The sequence below is a fragment of the Equus quagga genome, chromosome 19 (assembly GCF_021613505.1).
Source record: "Equus quagga isolate Etosha38 chromosome 19, UCLA_HA_Equagga_1.0, whole genome shotgun sequence".
Taxonomy (NCBI): domain Eukaryota; kingdom Metazoa; phylum Chordata; class Mammalia; order Perissodactyla; family Equidae; genus Equus; species Equus quagga.
In genome coordinates this window covers 21,860,127-21,880,754 of record NC_060285.1, presented here as the reverse complement: position 1 = coordinate 21,880,754, position 20,628 = coordinate 21,860,127, and the positions used below count along the sequence as shown (strand labels likewise).

The following is a 20,628-nucleotide window of genomic DNA, read 5'->3' as shown; positions in this document are numbered from 1 at the left end:
AAACAGGCAATTATGGTAAAAGTGAGTTCATACGGGTGGGCTGTAGTCCAATACGTCAGGTGTCATAAGAGGAGATTAGGAAACAGACATACACACGGAAAGACAATGTGAGAAGACGGCCATCTACAGGCCAAGTAGAGAGGTCTCTGAGGAAACAATCCTGCTGACGCGTCAGTCTAGGACTTTGAGCCTCCAGAACTGTCAGGAAATAAATTTCTGTGGTTAAAACCACCCAGTTTGTGGTTCTTTGTTATAAAAACCCCAGAAAACTAATACACTTACATTTTAGCAGAAGTTGTCTCTAAATTACAGGCTCATGGGCAATTTTTTATTTTTGGCATTTTCTTTCTCTCTTTTTAAAAAAAATATAATGAACATGTATTACATTTACAATTACAAAAAAAGTTACATAAATTTTTTAAGTTGGATCGCCTAAGTGAGAGATAAAACAGGAGTGAAAATGGATACCTGTACATAAGGATTCAACATACATCTTCTTTACTTTTGTGTACGTTTGAAAACTTCCATAATAAAAAGTTAATTCAAAACAGTTAAACATAACCTAGCAATTCCACTCCTAGGTATCCAGGGGGCTAGGGTTTACACTGCTCATTATTTTTATTAGAAAAAAATGTATAGATTATAGAACGGAATTATAAATTCCTTTGGCACACATTAACAAAATTGATAGAAATAAACCTAGATTAGCAGTCAGAAATCCTGGGAACTAGTTTTCACTCTGAAGAAAAATTACTAGTTCAATGACGAATTACTTAAGGAAAACAGTTTTCTGGAGTGGGAGGGCTGGAAACAAAGGGATTATCCAGGACCAGCCTCGTGGTGCAGCAGTTAAGTTCACACATTCTGCTTCTCTGTGGCCTGGGGTTCGCTGGTTCGGATCCCGGGTGCGGACACGGCACCACTTGGCAAAAGCCATGCTGTGGTAGGCGTCCTATGTATAAAGTAGAGGGAAATGGGCATGGATGTTAGCTCAGGGCCAGTCTTCCTCAGCAAAAAGAGGAGGATTGGCAGTAGTTAACTCAGGGCTAACCTTCCTTAAAAAAAAAAGGGATTATCCAATTACAGACAAACGGCTGAGAATACCCTGGGAAGACAGTGTAATATAGTAAAGGGGAAAAAAAAACAATGAATTTTGATTCAGAAGGGTTCATGCTTGAGTTTCAGCTGTGCCATTTTACTCTTTTATATAAGGTACGGAAAAATGTCTTAACCTATCTTAATTTTCTCATCATTTTAGTCAGGAAGGTAGGAGAACAAATGAGAAATACACAAAAGACTGTTGAAAAGCATGAAGATGGTGAAGATTAGATCCCAAAAGTTTGGCAGAAACGAGGATTAAAGCGATAAAACAGTTTGACATCTGTTTCTCCAAAGTAATTTCCAGGCTCCCTTCTTTTTACTTAACGACAAAGGCATGAACATTAGAAATTTCCTTTGAAACTATAAACCTACATTAAGTCAGTATTAAACAAATGGTTAGGTAGGTCAAAGTATTTTGGAGTTCCACTTTTAAAGAGAGGACGTAAAAGATTTTTCCTCCAATAACATAACTTATTTCACTTAAACACTTATTCTCAGCTATAGTTTTCAACCAAAATAATAAAAAAGGTACCACATAAACAAATCCAAATCTTAGTTTGAAGAACTTCTGGATGAACTGAGCTAATAGAATTTTAATATTCAGAAAACATAAATGTATAGTCATTTTAACTTTAGGAAGCCAAAGAGCTTACAAATAAAAAATTCATGTACTATCATGTTTCTAACTAAAGACCAATGCCAAAAGTTGTTCAAAGTATATACTTGGACATTAAGAACTAGCCCTCCAAATTCCCTATGGCTAAAAGAATAACTTCATTATTCATTTTTCAATGAAATATAGAGTTTGATATAGTGAAATATAACTGGAGTTTCACTAAAGAAAAAAAAATGACCTTGTTTTACAAATAACCTAACTTTCATTCATTCTTTCATTTAACAGTTACTAAGCACAAAAATGAGTCAAATCTCAAGAATAAAATGAAGCATAAATACTACGTGATTCCTGACATCAAGGCTGCTACAAGTTAGTGAGGAAAAAGAACATATGAACAAATAAGAATATCTAAAAATGCCATAAAAGGGTTATACACTACACACAATGAAAAGAGTAAAGAAAATGGACTTCTGTTTCTTTTTTCACATTTATAAAACTCAAAAACTTGGCAAGAAAAATACAATTTCCCAAGTAATGGACAAATAATAACAAAACAGGAAACTCTCTTACTTGGAAAATCCTTTCCATCTGGATAGTAATATTCTGTGAATTCTATATAGACAGCTGACATTTCTTGTGGAAGATACAGGGATTTTTTATTGCAAGAAATCATACTTTTGGGGGAAGAACGACATTGTTCTGCTGTGGAGACCTGAAAAAAGAATTGAGTTTATTCAAGTAATGCTGAATAAAGCCCTTTCCAAAGACTTTACACAATATGGACATCACTTCAAACCCTTATAACTATTTCTAATAATTTATTAATGGTTAATTTCCAAGGCAAATTTTATTATATACATAACATTATTTTTAAATAATACCAATCAACTATTCAGAAAACCATAATTTCTTGTGGAGTCTTATTAATTATAAAATCAACTCCATACAATATTTCTTGCAAACTAATTATTTTGAGCCTTAAAATAACAGAATATTTCTATAAGGTAATACACATAAGTAAGTGGCAGTCAGGACACAGATCCGAGTCCTTAAGAACAGAATGCTTTCCCAGTATGTGCCTTATAATAATTCTTTACTACAATTTCTTTACTATTATGAAAAATAATATAGCTATATAGAGTTTCAGTTTGGGATAATAAGATTATGGAGATGGATAGTGGTGATGGTTGCACAACAATGTAAATGTACTCAATGCTGATGAACTATACACTTAAATGGTTAAGATGGTAAATTTTATGTTATGTATATTTTACCACAATAAAAATTTTAAAATAATACAACTATAAATGCTTCTGTCAAATAGTTTGATCTCTTAAATTATTTTTCCAAAACGGCTATTAGTTTTAAGGTTCTTGTTACACCTTTTCACTCTGCCCCCAAAACAGCTAATTTGTAATTACATCAAAAATGGATGTACTAATTTCCCCAAAGTTCAACCAATAGAAGTTTTATCAATTGCTTGTTTAGTAGACCCAGGGATGTATCTCAAGGTTAGTTTTTCTCATTCATTCAGCAAACGTGTATTTCTCACATGAAGAAGAATGTTTTTTCAATGGTTTGTTTCCTCTTGTATAAACTGCTAATCTAACCTTTTATTTGTACAGTCTTTAAGTCACTTCTTTACATTATCTAATTAAGAAGCTTTTCTCTGCATATATGGAAACTAATCCTTTTCAACTCAAAGTGTCAAGTTATTTTAATAGACAACAGCTTATTCTTGTTTTTTTTGTTGTTGTTGTTTTGTGAGGAAGATTGGCCCTGAGCTAACATCTGTGCCAACCTTCCTCTAATTTTTTTTATGTGTGATGCCACCACAGCATGGCTTGAGGAGCTGTGCTAGGTCCACGTCTGGGATCCAAACCTGTGAACCCCAGGGTGCCGTGGAAGCAGAGTGTACAAACTTAACCACTACACCACCAGGCTGGCACCTCTCGTTTTCTTTTAATAGTTAAAAGGTTATTCAAATTGGGACGCACATACTAGTTTATTTTCTTCCAATTATCTTGATTTGCTTGTTTTGTTTTGGTGTGTTTGTGTATGCGGAATTTCTTTAGTGTATTTCATGTCACCATCAACCATTTGGGATTATGGGTGATTCTCCTCCCCCATTTCCATATGAATTTACTTAAATCTTGTAATTTAAAGTCTGCTTCAAATAAGATGCATTATATATAGAATGTAAAGACAGAAACAACTGCAGAGGAAAATAACTGTTAAATCAAAGTTTCTCAAAATTGGCACTACTGACATCTTGGGCCAGATAATTCTTTGTTGTGGGGGCTGTCCAGTGCATTGTAGAATGTGCAGCAGCATCCCTGATCTCTACCCACTAGCTGTTAGCAGCAACTCCCTCGAGCTCTGACCACCAAAACTGTTCTCAGACATCATCAGATGTCCCCTGGTGGACAAAACTGGCCCCAGCTGAAAACCACCGAGTAAAATGAAAACTTTTCAGATAAACCTAAGTCTTCAAGTCTCAGGCTCATCAAACCAGAACAATTCATAAATGATAATACACAACTGAAATTCTTTTTCTTTTTTAAAATAGGTCATATATTCTATTGTATTGGTCTCAAGGATTGTGATGTAATAACACGTTGTATGCTTACAGCCGGAATAAGATTATTAGTATAAAGGGGGCAGAGTTCTTACCTACAAAATCATGTTCACAGTTTAGCCAATACTCGGTAGTTCAATAAAGTAAAAAAAGGTATTTTCATTTTTTCCACTAAGATTACTGTGTAACAGGGAATCTGACCTCCAAAGAGACGTCCGGCCTTTGCTCCTGCTCCTAGGAAGTAATTTTAAACTCTTGGAATTTCCTATTCATGGTGGACCCATGGGATCACAAGATGACTCAGAGTAGGGATGGCCACACTTGATAGTCTTAATAATGTTTAGAGGGTAGAGAGTTTGGGTCACCTGGTATCAGTATACCTAGAGACTGAGTTCAACTACATGGGCAATATTTCATGTATATTGTTACACATTCACGGTGGGAGCCTAATACGTCCTGAGGACAAGGAAGTTCTGAATTTGGAACCCTCCCAGACTCCACTCTGTTTTTCCTATAGCTAGTTTTAATTCATATTCTTTCCCTATAATAAATGTGATTCAGTATAACTGATTTCAGTAAGTTCTGTGAGTTTTTCTAGTGAATTCTTGAATCTGCAGGTAGTTTAGGGAAAACCCCAGAAGACTTCTGGTCTCAGGTCTTGTGCAGACTTGGCAGTCAGGAGGACTATGCCCTTAACCTCACAGTTTGCCTAATTGTGGGTAAGCATATAAACAAAAATTAATGAACTGATATTTTCTTTCCCATCTAATTTAGCCATTTCATAAAACTTGTCAAGATGTTTTTAAATAAAATGGTGGCATTAATTTCTAAGAGCTGCTTGCAGAGGATACTAAAGGTGTTTATCAGAAGGTTTAATTTAAAAAAATAAAACATACCTGGTATATATTGAAATCTGCAAGTCTAACCACAACAGAACTAGACATTAACTTTGCTTTGGATTGTTCAGATAATACTGAAGGTGTTCTGGAAGTCCCTTTCAGAGCTGAGTCTTTGTCTGTGGGAAAACAAAAACTCTTTTCAATTTATTGCAAAATTATTTGTAACAGTCAATCTTTTATTATTAAGACAGCTACTAGAAATATAAATGAACCTAATTTCTCAAACAAGATAATATATGTGGAAACACTTTATATATAAACTGATAGAGGAATATAAGTTATTGTGATTTTTTTTGTGATGATTATTCTTTAAATAGGAATCATACTTACATCACATTTAAGATACTCTCATACAAGAACTTTTGGCTAGACTTCTTGTTAAAAAGAGAGATTTACTAGCCATTTAAGAGTCTGAAATGTAAGTATTACTCTTATAGCTCCTATTAATTTAAAAGGCACTTGGTCCACAAACCTACGGTCTGAATGAGGTGCAGAATTTTTAGACATTAATTAAACACGATAGTTTATTTATAGAAATTATCATATTATGATCACACACATACATACACAAACACACACATACACACATACACATACACACACTATATATTAGGGGAATGTCATAATGCTGTTATAGGTAAAATACCTGTTTGTGTGTGCTGGGGAGAAGCATGTGTTGGGGATTTAGGAGGTGAACCTACATTATGATCTTTTACAGCCTGTTTAAGCATTTCAACGTTGCACTCAAATTCATGTAACAACTCGTTGGCCCATCCATTTTTTGTCTTGGTTGCATCACTAAAATACATCCAATGATTACAACTATCTCCTGAAAAATGAATAACAGGTATTTCACTAAAAAAATGCATAATTTTTATTTATTCTCTTATAGTAATGCTTCTAATGAAATTTATTCATTTTCTCAAGGGATTCTCTAATCTTCCAATAAATTTACAGCCTTCAGCTACAACAGATTTTAATTTTCCTAGAAAATAGGAATAAAACATTTAGAATAGAGGGAAAGACTGTCAAAAGCAAATAATTTGGGAGAGTTTCTATCTAGAACCCGTCCTTGGTAGAACATCACTCAAACTTTCAATTAGAAGCAGCTCTGCTGGTCGGCCTCCATTGAATGCTCAACCACTTGGCATACCTTCAGTGGACAAAATCCCAGAAAATACCATCACAGAAAGAAGTCTTTTCATCAAAGATTTGTTGTAAAGTGACTAACAAAAACCTATCCATACAAATGATAAGACAAAGAATATTTAAAAACTTAAGAGAGCAATAAAGATTCTCAAGACGGATATCAGATCTAAAGATATAGATATATTCATATCTATCAATATCCATATATACATTTTTTGGAGGGAAAATAAAAAATCAGAATTATCAAGTTTCTCTGTAGCAACTAAGAAAAGTATTACGTACATAAAAGGGTTAAGAATACTTTGTGACTAAAAGTCATAATATGCATAATATGCAGTTAAAAATATTTGAAGTGTATGTAAGTAACTTAGGAATCAGGAGGACAGAATATAAAACAAAGCCCTTCAAATGAAAACCAAAATAAATAGTGCAACCTTTAAATTATGTCAGGTACTGATATAGAAATGACAAACACTGGAAGATGGAAAAATTTTATCAATTTTTTAAAGTCCTGGAAAACTCACTATAGTTATTTGTTTTTTCTTATTTGTGGAAATTAAAAAAAAAAAGCCACATACCACCAAAATGCAGAGATGATGGTATAAGGTCAAATTACTTAATTTGACCATAAACATACATATTTTTTGTTTTTAATATTTGGAGGAAAAGAACCTAGCAATATTTGATTATTAAAGAGCCTACTAAACTAAATTAGCTATTAAAGCCTTATTTATTGATGAAATTTAGAAAATATAGAAAAGTTTAAAAAAGTACCTGGAACCCTACAACATAGCTAAAATCGTTATTCTTTTGCTTTATGTTTTTTTGATTTTTTTAATATATAAATATATCATTTAAAAATTCAAAACATATCAATAACTTGCTTTTGTCACAATTAACAAAAAAGCACAAATATGTGCTTTGTATTCTGATTTTTTCTAAGTTTTAAATCAGTTATTTAGAATATTGTCAATTTCTAACAATTATACTTTCTAATTATCTACATAAACCTCAATATGAAGTGCATGAATATTTTCCATGGCAATTATATTTTCTTGGTAAGATATTGCTGGGGGAAAAACAATAACAAATGTCTTGATCTCTTTTCTCCTTAATTAAATTGAAACAAAATAATAAAATAAAACAAAACAAAATGAAATAAATGGGCTATATAACTTTAAAGCAAGATTTATATCTTTTAAAGAAATTGTTCCACACACCTGCTTTGTGATAAGGATAATAATCTACAGTTAGCTGTGTAAAAGACAGTTGCATAGCTCCTCCAGTAATACGTCTGCTTGACTCTAGGAAAAAAGATGGAATCAAAAGAAAGAAACATTAAGCAAATATCAGAAACACTTAGTCATACTTGTAGACTAAGCAGTGAGTGATAACCTTCTCTCTGTTATCATGGAAAATATATTAATGATTTTAGGAAATGTAATTCAATCTAATAAGTACCTATGGAGCCCCTATCATTTGCAAGGTATTAGGCTAAAAGTTGCGGATACAAAAATAGCAGAACATTTATATTTACAGCCCTAACCACATGGCAAGCACTGTTTCAAATATTTATAGGTATACTTACTTATTTGCTCTTCATAACAACCCTATGAGATAGATACTATTATTATTATGCCCATTGTCTAGATAAGGAAATTGAGACACAAAGAAGTTAAGTAAACAGACCAAGGGCATAGAGCCAGTAAGTGCAGAGCTAGTTCTGAACCTAGGAAATCTTAACGACTACTCCATGTCATCTTGCATCCTACTGAAGAAGAAACCGAGTCTTACATTAGGCAAGTTGTCGAAGCTCACATAGCTAAATTAAGATCAGAAACAGATCACAAGTCAGTGTAACTCCAATATAAAAATCAAATTTTAAAACAGCATGGACAAATCAAATACAAATTAAGATAGAGCTATGTACATACTCTCCATATTAATTTGCTAACTCCAATTTACCTCAACTAGCAGAATTTCTAGTACAGATTTACAATCGCTTATTTAAAACCCTTGGAGCCAAATGTTTCAGAATTCAGAATTTTTTTAGACTTTGTGAAAGTAACGTGGTATATATACACAAGGCATATCATACAATACTCCCAGCAGGTTCTGAGGCGGCACTAAGTAATAAAAAATAGTAATTCTACCGCAAAACTTGAATATTTATACCAAGTGAGTAAAATAAAGAAGATAAATAGCAATGTGTTTGTTTAGGTCAAGTTTTGCCAGCAAATGAGTTTTTCAAACTTATGAAAAAACAATTCAGACCTTTTGTACGTTAGAATAGCAGAGAACTAATTAAAGAACTGATTATGTATTTGTACTATGAGGGAATTATTTTGGCGGAGGTGTTTTCCCCTTAAATAACATCATTTAGCTTACTCGATGAAAGAGTAAGGAATGTAAATGAGCTTAGAAAACATTTTCTCTGTTCCTTTGCTTACTACTTAACCTTGACCCCTCGTTTTGTTATTTTGGTTTGTTTTCACTGTTTTGGATTTTCCTTTCAAATCGCTACGGCAGAAAACTCCAAATATAAGCCAAATGACACAAAGGCGGACAAACGAAAAGCAACAAATCCCTCTCCAAACTCCAAATCTTCCTCACCCTTTTATCTGGCAGCTGACACCTGGCCGACTTGTCTGATGAAGGCAGGATAACTTCCATTGCTAAAGATTCAGAGTCAGTCTCAATATTCACCTAGTTTTAAAAATCCAGAGCAATAATTTTCATAGACACAGATTCTGATTCAGGTCTGAGGTACATGGGTCAGCTAATCCATTTTAAAAAGATCCTCAGCGTGATTCTTATGCTCACCAAAGTGTGAGGGGACCACTGTCCTAGAAGACTACCTGAATCCTTCCAGTACTTAGGGGCCAGGTACACTCTCTGAGGGAGAAACAGAAATGCCCGGCACCTCGGTTATAGAACCACAGATTTTCAAAGTGATCAACAGCAGCTTCTTACTCCCTTACCTGTGTCTACTGACTAAGGAAAAATAAGAGAAACAAAAGCTAAAAGAAAAAAAATCTTTCTAAATAGAGTTTAGCTTCCTAACCAAATTTTGGGAGAATTTGGGGTAGAAGACACAAGAAATATTAAACGGCCACATAAATTGCATTTATATGCACATGAGGTTAAAAATATGTAGATAAACCACTGTGCTGAAAACACATGTGCAAACAATTATGAATTAAGTATGGACTAAAATATGATTTATGGACAATTTCAAATTATGAAAAAGTTAATTCAAAGACAGGTCTAATATTTCATCACCTACCAAGGATGTCATCTATTCAGTCTTTGATTTTTTGTTAAACCTAATTTTACTGTTAGTACTGATAGCTAACAATTCATTGTGCTGAAGTACTAACTACTAAAGCAAAATAAAATTTCACATCAATATATAATGCTTAAAATTACATTTCATCTACGTATCTCATATGAGTGATAAAATTATGACCAGTTATAGTACACACTACATATTACATATGATAAAATAATCTAGTTTTGTAGTACATTCTAGAAAAACCAAAATGGTTTGAAATAAGTAGCTTTTATTACCTTTTTCTTTAGCATGAATATCATCACATATGTGTAGATCTAGATGAGAAATCACTAAATGATGAGAAGTTTCTTTAACATCATAATCATTGAATAGTTTCACAATTGCATCATTTAGATCAGGAGCATTTGAAGTCTGTGGTGTCTTCACATGCTGGGTAGATGGGGCTACTGTAGAGCTCTAAAAGATTGAAAACTGCCTCATCACTACAAGCAAAATATTTGAAATTCCCCATGCAAGAAAATTTAAATATTTTTAGCAATAAAGTAATGAAAAATAAGCTACTATATTTTCTTTTATATTAATAACTCAGTTCTCCTAAAATGCTTTCTGAATTATATAGAAATAAAACTAAAATCTAAAAACTGGAGAATTACACAATTTGAATATAAAGCCAGTATGTTTGGGTAAATATCTGAATAGTTATATTTACATATTTATAGTCCTTGCCTTAGAAAATCTACTTATTAACTATTGAAGGTAGGTTATTTGAATATTATTAGCTATATATATTAAAAAACAAATGTGAGCCCTGTATACATCAGCTGCATACACTATTATATATCCTCCAGAAAGAAAGCATTTCCTTGCAAAAGTGCTTGTGATATTATCTAACACAGTAAGTGCTCTGGTGCCTCTCATAAGAGGCATGGTGCATCTTTTGAACTTGGATATCTGAAGAAGCCAGAAAGCAGAAGAGATTTATAATAGATTGTGAGTTCAAATTCCTCTCTCCCCAAGGAGCAGAGAATACTATTGAAGTGTAAAGACATATGTGAACCTCTAATCGCCTAAAATAATTCTGCATACATAAGTATACTGTGAGATGATCTGATATATTAGCCATAGAACTGTATATGAAACTTTGGTAATGATTAACAAAATGAAGACCAAACTTTTCATTAAAAAATATTAAAAACTTCCTAATTAAGAACAAGTCAGGGGCCAGCCCCATGGCCAATTGGTTAAGCTTGTGCACTCTATTTTGGCAGCCCAGGTTTGCCAGTTCGGATCCTGGGCGCAGACCTACACACTGCTCATCGAGCCATTCTTTGGTGGCATCCCATATAGAAGAACTAGAATGACCTACAACTAGGATATACAACTAACTGGGGCTTTGTGGAGAAAAAAAAAAGAGGAAGATTGGCAATAGATGTTAGCACAGAGCCAATTTTTCTCACAAAAAAAAAAAGAACAGGGGCCAGCCCGGTGGCACATCAGTTAAGTGCGCACATTCCGCTTTGGTGGCCCGAGGTTCGCCAAGTCAGATCCTGGGTGCTGACATGGCACCGCTTGGCAAGCCATGCTGTGGTAGGTGTCCCACATATAAAGTAGAGGAAGATGGGCATGGATATTAGCTCAGGGCCAGTCTTCCTCAGCAAAAAGAGGAGGATTGGCAGCAGATGTTAGTTCAGTGCTAATCTTCTTCTTCTTCAAAAAAACTTCATTAATAAAAGTGTAGTTGGTTATTTATGGAAAATTATATATATTTTGTATGTGTACATATTTACAAATATCTATTAAGAACTATGATCATACTGTAAAAGAATTTCAAAGTGTACTCAGTAAATGAGAATCTCTCAATGAAAATGATTGGGGCGTACCGTAATTAAAGAAAAGGAAAGATGAAATATAGCTGTAAAGCCTTAAATTCTAGGAGCTCAAGCAAAATTTTTTTACTAATTAACTGTTAAACTGATTTCCATCAGAAAAATCACTTTTTCTTATGTTTTTCCCCTTCTACTTTCAAAGCCTTAACAGACTAGTATTTATGTCTATGATGATACTATGTTGAAAGAAAACACTCTCCTGTATTTCTTTATGTTTTCTCTCTTCTTCATCAAGATAAATAATGATATAAATAAACCATAAACATTAATCTCCCTAACACTCTTTTCTTAATACTGTGGTAGATTCAGGTTTTTAGATGCTGTTTGTGGGGGAAAAAAGCGGGCCACTAAAAACTCTTTTGTCTCAGGAATAATTATAATATCTCATAATTTTCAATGTAGTCTTCTTTCTCTTTTAGAGAAGGAGAGGATGAAGCAAAGCAAATATTTATGATAGAAGACAGCTGTCAAGTTATAAAGCTGCGCAAAGGAACACGGTCAACTACTTCAGTCTCTGATCCACTCTTGGTACCTCAAATAATCAGGAGATTCTATGTGATACCTAAAGTAGTAATGTGACAACTGCCACCCAAGAAAGAAACTCTATGGTAATGTGAATGGTTAAGTAGATCTACTATGAAATATTATGGAGCAACACAAAATAATTATAAGGACTAACAACGTTGAAGCAAATTGTATATATCCACTTAACTGCATCCTTACTAAAACTAGGGAAAAATGAAGATTCCTAGGCAAAAAATCTGTAAGGAAATACCTCAAAATGCTAATACTGGTTTTGTTATGGTGGTAGGATTATAGAATTTTGTCCTTGTTTCTAGTTTCCTAATCTATATTCTATCTTATATAAACATATCCACATATCATATAAATAGGAGCTACAGTAACACCAACACTTGTCTATTAGTCTTTAATTTCAACTACCATCTCTGTTAATGACATCCTAAGCTACACAAGTCCTCAATGCAAGCCTTAACAGACTAGTGTTTATGTCTATGATGGTAAGATTATAAAATATTACCTCCTGTACTTCTTTAATTGTGTCTTCAATTCCAAAATAGAACATTATTACCTCCTCTAAGCCTTATCTCCCTTAATCAAATCTGCTTCCTTTTTCTGCATTCCCTTTATTGGCTAATGGAACTACCAATTATCATTCAAAAAGTCCTCAACTTTTCTCTCTTCATTTTCAACTGATGAAAGACTCAGATATCTCTCCCTAACTTGGCTGTTATTTCTTCTTTCAAACCACTACCAGAGGTTCAAGTCCACTCCTCCTCCAGACTGGCAATCTTTCTCTTCTTCACTCCATCCTCTATAATACGACCACGTCATGTTTGATTGTCCTTTCCTATTTAAAAATTTCCGTTGGCTCCCACATGCCTAAAGGAGAAAGTCCAAATTCTTCAACAGATAATGTCCTTCATGTCTACTCACCACATACTTCTGCTTAAACTCAGGCTACCTGCCCAGGAAAACTCTATTCTATGCTATAGTTCAGTGTTCTGTTCACCAAACTTTTAAAATTAGGTTCCCCCAGAGAATCATGAAGTTCTCTCAATAGATATATACTACTTATTGGTAGCATGATACAGTGTTCACCATCAATGCTCTATCTATTTATTTGTTTTTATGGCTAAAAGTTCTGGAAAACTTTGTTCACATTAATAGGTAGATTGGAATGAAATGAGTTTTGTTTTAGCAACATGACATGATTCTTTGAACTCCCTCAAGTTACATGCCAGGATTCTCAAAGTGAGCTATTATAAAAAATTATTTTTAATAATCTAATCGCTGACATTTATTAGATTTTCCCTCAAATGTGTTGAAAGCAAAGAAGTGAAAATCGCCTGACTTGTTACTTTGTTATTAGTCATTCACTTCCAACATGGATAGCAATATTTCAAATTGCCTGTCTTGTTCCCCAAAGGTTTTGGGGTTTTTTTCTTCCTGAACAAATCCATCATGGTAAGAATGAGGAAGAGTAAGAAGGATGCCTTTCATTTGTAAAGTAGGGTAAGAATAATTATGGAAAGGGAGAACGAGTTTGACATCTTAACATAAGAACATCCTAAGGTAGACGAAGTTAAGAAAGATTACACACCAAAAGGGAAGATGTGGAACTCAATTTCCTTAAAATTTGAAAAGTTGTCATATACCCCAGAAGTATGTGTACCTCACCTTCAAAAACACTGCTCTAATAACAACAAACTCCTTTCCTTTATCAGAAAAACCATTGTCTTTAACACTACCACATTTGTGCAGATTCTATTTCCTCATCTCAAATACCCTTTCTCTGGCCTGTGAACTTTTACTCATTTTTAAGATTTAATTTCATTATCCTCTTTGTGAAACTTTTCCAAACTCCACAAGCAGTTAATTAAAACTTCTTTGTGCTTCTATAGTCCCCTCAGCCTCATTTTAAATTCTGCGCTCTTGCATTTATGCTGAACTGCAATGATTTGTTTTATATTTGACTCCCCATTACACTCTGAGATCCTTGAGGGCAGGGTCAGACAATACTCACTTTTACATCTACAGTGTCTAACCCTGCGCCTTATGACAAAGCAGGCAGGCAGTAAATAATGTCAATTTGATAGTCAAAGCAAAGCCTAAAACATATGCCACTCCCACATACCAAGCCAGATCACCAACAAGCTATACACTTGAGATATATTACTCCGTTTCCAAAGAAATAGTTTCACAGAAGTATGATTTCACAATATCCCTTAAGTTTTTTTAATTACTTAGTTAATTAACTTTTTGAGGAAGATTAGCCCTGAGCTAACATCTGCTGCCAATCCTCCTCCCTTTGTTGAGGAAGACTGACCCTGACCTAATATCCATGCCCATCTTCCTCTACTTTATATGTGGGATGCCTGCCACAGCATGACTTGACAAGCGGTGCGCAGATCTGCACCCGACATCCGAGCAAGCGAACCTCAGGCCGCTGAAGCAGAACGTGCAAACTTAACCACTATGCCACTGGGCTGGCCCCATCTCTTAAGTTTTTATTAAGAGTAGATACAAAACTTCAATTGTACTTTTTATAAAATCATCAAAAGACACTATCCATTGGGATTTTCAATGTCTCTTCTACAAAAATCTCCATGTTAAATTCTCAGAATTTAGTACTGGGAAAGATTAGAAAACCTTTTTCTCTTTGGACAAAACTAGTAGTGCTTCAGATTTTAAGAAAGTGATCATTAAATAGCTCATTATGCTTCCCCCATTGTTGCCCCCGTCATCAGACAACTCTAACAGTTTTGTGTTCAACTTCGGCAATTCCCCAGGGCTTTGGTTTTCTGCACTATTAATTCTCACATTCCATCCCCTGACCTGGGTTTCTTCCTTTTGCTTTTGCTTTGGTAATTTTTAAATTGTATTTTCCTAACTTTCGGAAAAGACATATTTATAACATCAATACTTTTATGTCATTATTAACCTCTAGTGTCTAGTACAGACCTCCAAACCAAATAAGCACTACATAGATAGAAATACATTTATCTTTTCATATACATACCATGTATGTAAAATTATATAGTAAAATATATAAGAAGATTCTTGGACTCAAAGTATTACAATCTATTTCCTGTAAAGAAAACAACTAACCACTCTGATTTTTAAACCATTTAATGTAAAGTAAGTTTTTTTCCTGTTAACTTAATAGCATACCTGAGTAGGTTCAGGAGCCATACTCTTCCTTTGTTCTGTCGATTTTTCTATTGCTTCACTAAGAGATTTTGCATACTGTACCATAGCCTTCAACTGGGAATCCGTCAAAACCCATAATAAGTCATCCAATATTAGAACTAACTTTGTTGCAATGACATTGCAGTCCTTTAACTGTCAGAAAAAATGATTCATAAAATTAAGCCAAGAAATAAAACTTATAATGCACTTTGTTAAAAAAAACGTTTAAAATTTTTTAATGGAATCAAATATAGATCCTTCATTCACCAAATATTTATTGAGTTCCTATGATATGGAAGAAATATCTCCTAGTTTTGGAGGGACAGTGGTAGAAAAGACCAACAAATTCCTGAACCCTAACAGGTACAAGTACTTATATAATTTAATTTCGCACTTACAGCTAATAAATCATATAGTTACTTATGTTATTAAACTAATACTAGTAGAGAAAGAGGCATCAAAATTAGTTAACCATTAAAATGCTATTTTAACCACATTTCAGAATATTTGTATTAAGTGTCATACTCCAAAAACATTCTCTTGAATTTAATTTAGTATACTGATTTGTGTCTAGTAACACAAAACATATTGTTGAGGCTTTGACTGAGCCATAGTTAAAAAATTCATTACTCCTTCATTAAACTTCATCACAATCCACAGTAGACTCTCAACTTCTGACATCCTTAAGTAACCATCTTCCCTATTTATCTAAATTACCAGTTATATCTTAATAACCTTATAAAGCTAGTAGTTTTGGTTACTGATAATGAAGGCTTTGCTGCTTACCCACTCCTGAGCAAGATTCAATAGGAGAAATAAAATTATAAAACAGTTAATGTTCAACAAATATTTGGCAACTGAGAAATCTATTCAATTTATCAAAAATAAAAATCTAGGGGCTGGCCCCGTGGCCGAGTGGTTAAGTTCGCGCGCTCCGCTGCAGGCGGCCCAGTGTTTCGTTGGTTCGAATCCTAGGTGCGGACATGGCACTGCTCATCAAACCACGCTGAGGTGGCGTCCCACATGCCACAACTAGGAGGACCCACAACGAAGAATATACAACTATGTACTGAGGGGCTTTGGGGAGAAAAAAGAAAAAAAAATAAAATAAAATCTTAAAAAAGAAAAATCTAAATACTAAACCTAGAAGACTGAAATACGTTCTCATTACACTAGATTTCTTCAAATATTACTTGAGGCACTATATTTCCTTTTATTTTGCATTGTTTTAATATGTCAATATTTCACCTAAAATTTATTTAAAATTTTCTGTCAATTTCAATAGTTATTACATGAATCACAAAGGTAATCCTGTTGACTTACTCTTCTTTTAAGTGTAACTCTTATTTTTGATTGGTTGGTTATTAATCGAACAGGAGCACACATAATTTCAAGATGCGAACTTTGGGTAGCATCTGCCTCTATTCGAATCATTTGCCAATTTATTTCTTTAAATGTTAAAACCTAAGGAGAATACAGAGATTAGTTTCACTTACTCATGCAGAATAGAATGAGAAAAACGTAGGTTTGTAAAAATAAAAACAAAAAAGTTAAATAAAAACTATCTCTTCACTAATTTCCATGACATTCAATATATACTCACTATGCTTTTATTTTGTAAAATTGTATACTTTCAACAAATTCAGTAACACATCTTCATAATTATATTCAGCTGTAAAGCTGTTAATACTTTTATTCTAAGTAATTTAATTTTAATATAAAGTACAAAGAGCATTTGATTCACGTGACCAAGAAGAATTTAAATAACATATTTTAGTTTTATACATTTAAAATTCAATTCTGAGTAGCTGAGAAGTTAAAATAGGACTCAGTATAAGTTGAAAGATTTATTACAGTAAAAACATTAAAATATCCACATTTTATAATTAAATGATTAAGAGAAGTATAGTTAAAAGGAAAGAGTAAATCTAGTGGTATGTGAATCTAGGTAACATAAGAAGTAATCATTTTAAACATCCTCTTTTATTTATCAGTGACTAAAACATTTTTTAAAGAAAGAAAGCAAAGAAAGCACTTCTGACCTCTCCCCTCTGCGGATCTTGAATGCGAGTGAATCTTAAGTCTCCATGCTCCCAGTTTGCATTGACGCTATAGATCCGTAGCTGAGAAAGTTCGAAGGACGCATTGAAGGCTTTTGCTCCAATGCGGATGACAATGGAATTTACACAAACAGTAATTCCCTCAACCACTTTTTCAGCAAAGCCATATTCACTGGAAAAACAAAGTGAAACAAGATACAATGCACTAAAACCGAAAAAAAAAAATCATTAAAAGAGAAAATGTTATCTGTTAATATTGTCACACAAGTACACAAACTGTCATATTATTATTCATTTCTGTTCAAAAAAAAAATTCTTGTTCACACAATAATCTAGCCTGGTTACACGTAAGTTATAAAAATGCTCTTCTCAAAGTGAAAAAAGATTTTTAAAATTGGAAGTTACTCTCTAAATTAGGTTACTGTAATCACTATCCAAAGCTGCCTACTCTCAAAAAGCATTCACGAGACAACTAGCATCTATCAAGTAAATGAGAGAGCAAAATTCTTGACATAAAGAAGGCTACAGAGTCCAACTGGAATATAATCTCATAATTTAGGAATAAGGTCAAGAAAGTTCACATTCTCTAATACAATTCAGCAAATATTTATTAAGCACGTACTATGTGAATGATGCTGGGACATAAGGAAAACCAAAATATAGTGGCACTATAGGGCTCACAAGTTACTTGGGGAGGAAAAAAACACATACCCTAGTAACTGAAACATGAGGCAGTCTGCAATTAAGCGCTTTAATAAAGGAATCATCAGTATATTTGGTAGAGGAAGAAACCGCTTTCAACGAGGGAGAAATCTATCCAGGAAAGAAAGATGAACTTTCCACAGGAAGAGATGGGAAGAAAGGGAAATCTTAGAGAAAAAAGCATGAGCAAAGGCACAGAGAAGTAGGGAGTAGAGATCACATTTCGAGAATGATGAGTAGTACAGCATGACTGGAATACAGACTATCAGTATATTTACATAAATTAAATATCTAATTAATATTTAATAGTCTAGAAATTAAAAAAATGAAATTCCAGTTTACAAATAAGTCTATTCTGAGTTTAAGTAACCTTAACATAGATGTTTATCTCTTCCACATGAAGTAATAAAATCAAATTTCTGAACTTACAAGTTTACTAGACCATTAATCTGTGGGAGCATTGTCAGCCCACAGATCCAGCACAGAAGGAAGGACCAATGTGTTAATTATGAATTTCCCCTCTATTTTAATCTCTTAGCTAAAAACAAAATCAATTAGATAAGTGTTTCCCTAAACTTCATGACTATAAAGAATTGTTAAAATTACATATTTATATTCTTGATAACCCTTCTACACCTAATGAATCATTATTTCAAAAGAAGGAGCCTAAAAGATTCTGTAGATTTAATAAGCAACCTAAAGTGACTGTTATAATCAGGTAGGTCTGAAAAACGTGGAAGTAGATTAACAATATTGCCAAACGCCAAAATCTAACGATTATCATCATATGACTACAAGGCCAAAATTATAAATTTTATTGATACTATAAAAACAAGAATTAGGAAGGATACTATCAACTACACCAAGCACACATCGAGAAAATATCTCACTCTGCCACACCTAATTAAAATAAGTGTCATTAATAGCAATTTTCCTGATCTTCTTGTCCTCTTTCAATAATCTTATAAACTTTTCTACTTTATCTCCAATTTTTCTGACTCTAGCCAATTTAAAGACCAATTGCTTTAATCTACTCCATCAAACTTGAAATCATAATCTAAACTTGAAAATCTTAAATTGCTGGATGATAGATAAACTACAAAGAAGTTAATGTGAAAGCTCTTTTCCCAGTTACTATTATCTGTAGTTCAAACGTAAACTGTACATCTGATAAACCTGGTCTTCAGTCAACTCAAAGCAGTGGATGGATCACCATTAGATTCCTATGTGGAAAGCCACTGATGAGACTGTGGGTATTCTCATAGAATGCACTAATGTAACAGTGGTTCAAAACTTGGTGAAAGAGGAGGAGGTAAGTGTGTGTGTACGGGTGTGTGGTTATCTGCATGTGTATGTTCCTCCTCAAAAGTTTGATCACTGGTTTTACACAGCACCTAGAAGACTATAAATGTTCAGCACTGCCACGTTGTACCACTCGAGGAGGCACTGATCACACTAAAATCTATGTGAACATTTTACCTGAATAGTTGCACAATCCAAAAATAGTGCAGAAATATTGCCTTGAGGAAACGATGTATGGTACAAGATCCAAATTTATTGAATGCAAAAATAAATAAGCAATTTTCTAAAGATCTATTTGTTAAGAACAATTTTAACTTCTCAAGAAGGCTTTGTGAAAATGCCCCCATACTTCTACTTTATTATCATCTGATTTTTATCTATTAAAATCCAATCTGTATAAAGTGTGAACATTCTATACTTAATGAATTTTAGAGTAATCCAAAAGGTCTATAATTTTTTAAGGCATTAACTTAACTCTTAAGAGTCATACAAGTTCCATGGATGCAGAGAATAAATAATATGCAGTGAAACTATTCTGAGACCAAGTAAGAGATCATCTGATTTATAGAATGCCTAAGCTCTTCTGAATCCATTTCTGCTACTGCTCTACCTTTGGTTATCATTACTATTTAATATCAAGGAAAGCAAGACAAATAAAAGAAGCTAAAAGGGGCCGATGCAGTGCCATAGGGGTTAAGTACACGTGCTCCACTTCAGAGGCCCAGGGTCCCCTGGTTCAGATCCCAGGCACAGACCTGCACACCGCTTATCAAGCCATGCTGTGGCAGGTGTCCCACATATAAAAAGTGGAGGAAGACAGGCACAGATGTTGGCTTACGGCCAATCCTCCTCTGCAAAAATTAAAAAAAGAGGATTGGGGCAGATGTTAGCTCAGAGCTAATCTTCCTCAAAAAAAAAAAAAAGGATGCTAAAAATCAATTCTGCTACTTTTGTAATGTATATACTAAAACTGAAAAACGTTCCTGGGAGAGGTGACTAAAATAGAGACTGTTTGAGGTTAGGGGATTTTATCTTATGTCCCATTACTGCAGAAAACAGTGCTGACTATAGAAAAGAACTCCCTTTGCCAGACATACAGATTAATGGAAATAGCTTACCTTTGTCCTGAAGCAGTTGCAATTGGTGATGGGCCATTAGGGTTTCGTGGTTCTTCACACGTACTCATTTCCATTATTACTTTATCCAGGGACTAATAAAAATACATTAAAAATGCAAACAATTAGATATTTTATTTTATGCATATTATGAAAATGTTATTTGGGACTATTTTTTCTTTCATTTCTTTAGGAGCAAAGTAACAGTAAGTGA

The 20,628-nt window shown here is 33.7% G+C and overlaps 1 protein-coding gene across 2 annotated transcripts in view; it reads right to left on the bottom strand.

The window, feature by feature from the left end:
• BLTP3B (bridge-like lipid transfer protein family member 3B) overlaps positions 1-20,628 on the bottom strand; it is an 89,506-nt gene that overhangs the window by 30,113 nt on the left and 38,765 nt on the right. For both annotated transcript variants that reach the window (XM_046646756.1, XM_046646755.1), the window contains 9 exons: positions 20,418-20,509; positions 17,278-17,467; positions 16,559-16,699; positions 15,218-15,388; positions 9,914-10,094; positions 7,564-7,647; positions 5,841-6,023; positions 5,192-5,310; positions 2,288-2,429 (listed from right to left, as the gene is read on the bottom strand). In XM_046646756.1, coding sequence (XP_046502712.1) covers positions 2,288-2,429; positions 5,192-5,310; positions 5,841-6,023; positions 7,564-7,647; positions 9,914-10,094; positions 15,218-15,388; positions 16,559-16,699; positions 17,278-17,467; positions 20,418-20,509 — 1,303 coding nt within the window. The remainder of the gene's footprint in view (positions 1-2,287; positions 2,430-5,191; positions 5,311-5,840; positions 6,024-7,563; positions 7,648-9,913; positions 10,095-15,217; positions 15,389-16,558; positions 16,700-17,277; positions 17,468-20,417; positions 20,510-20,628) is intronic.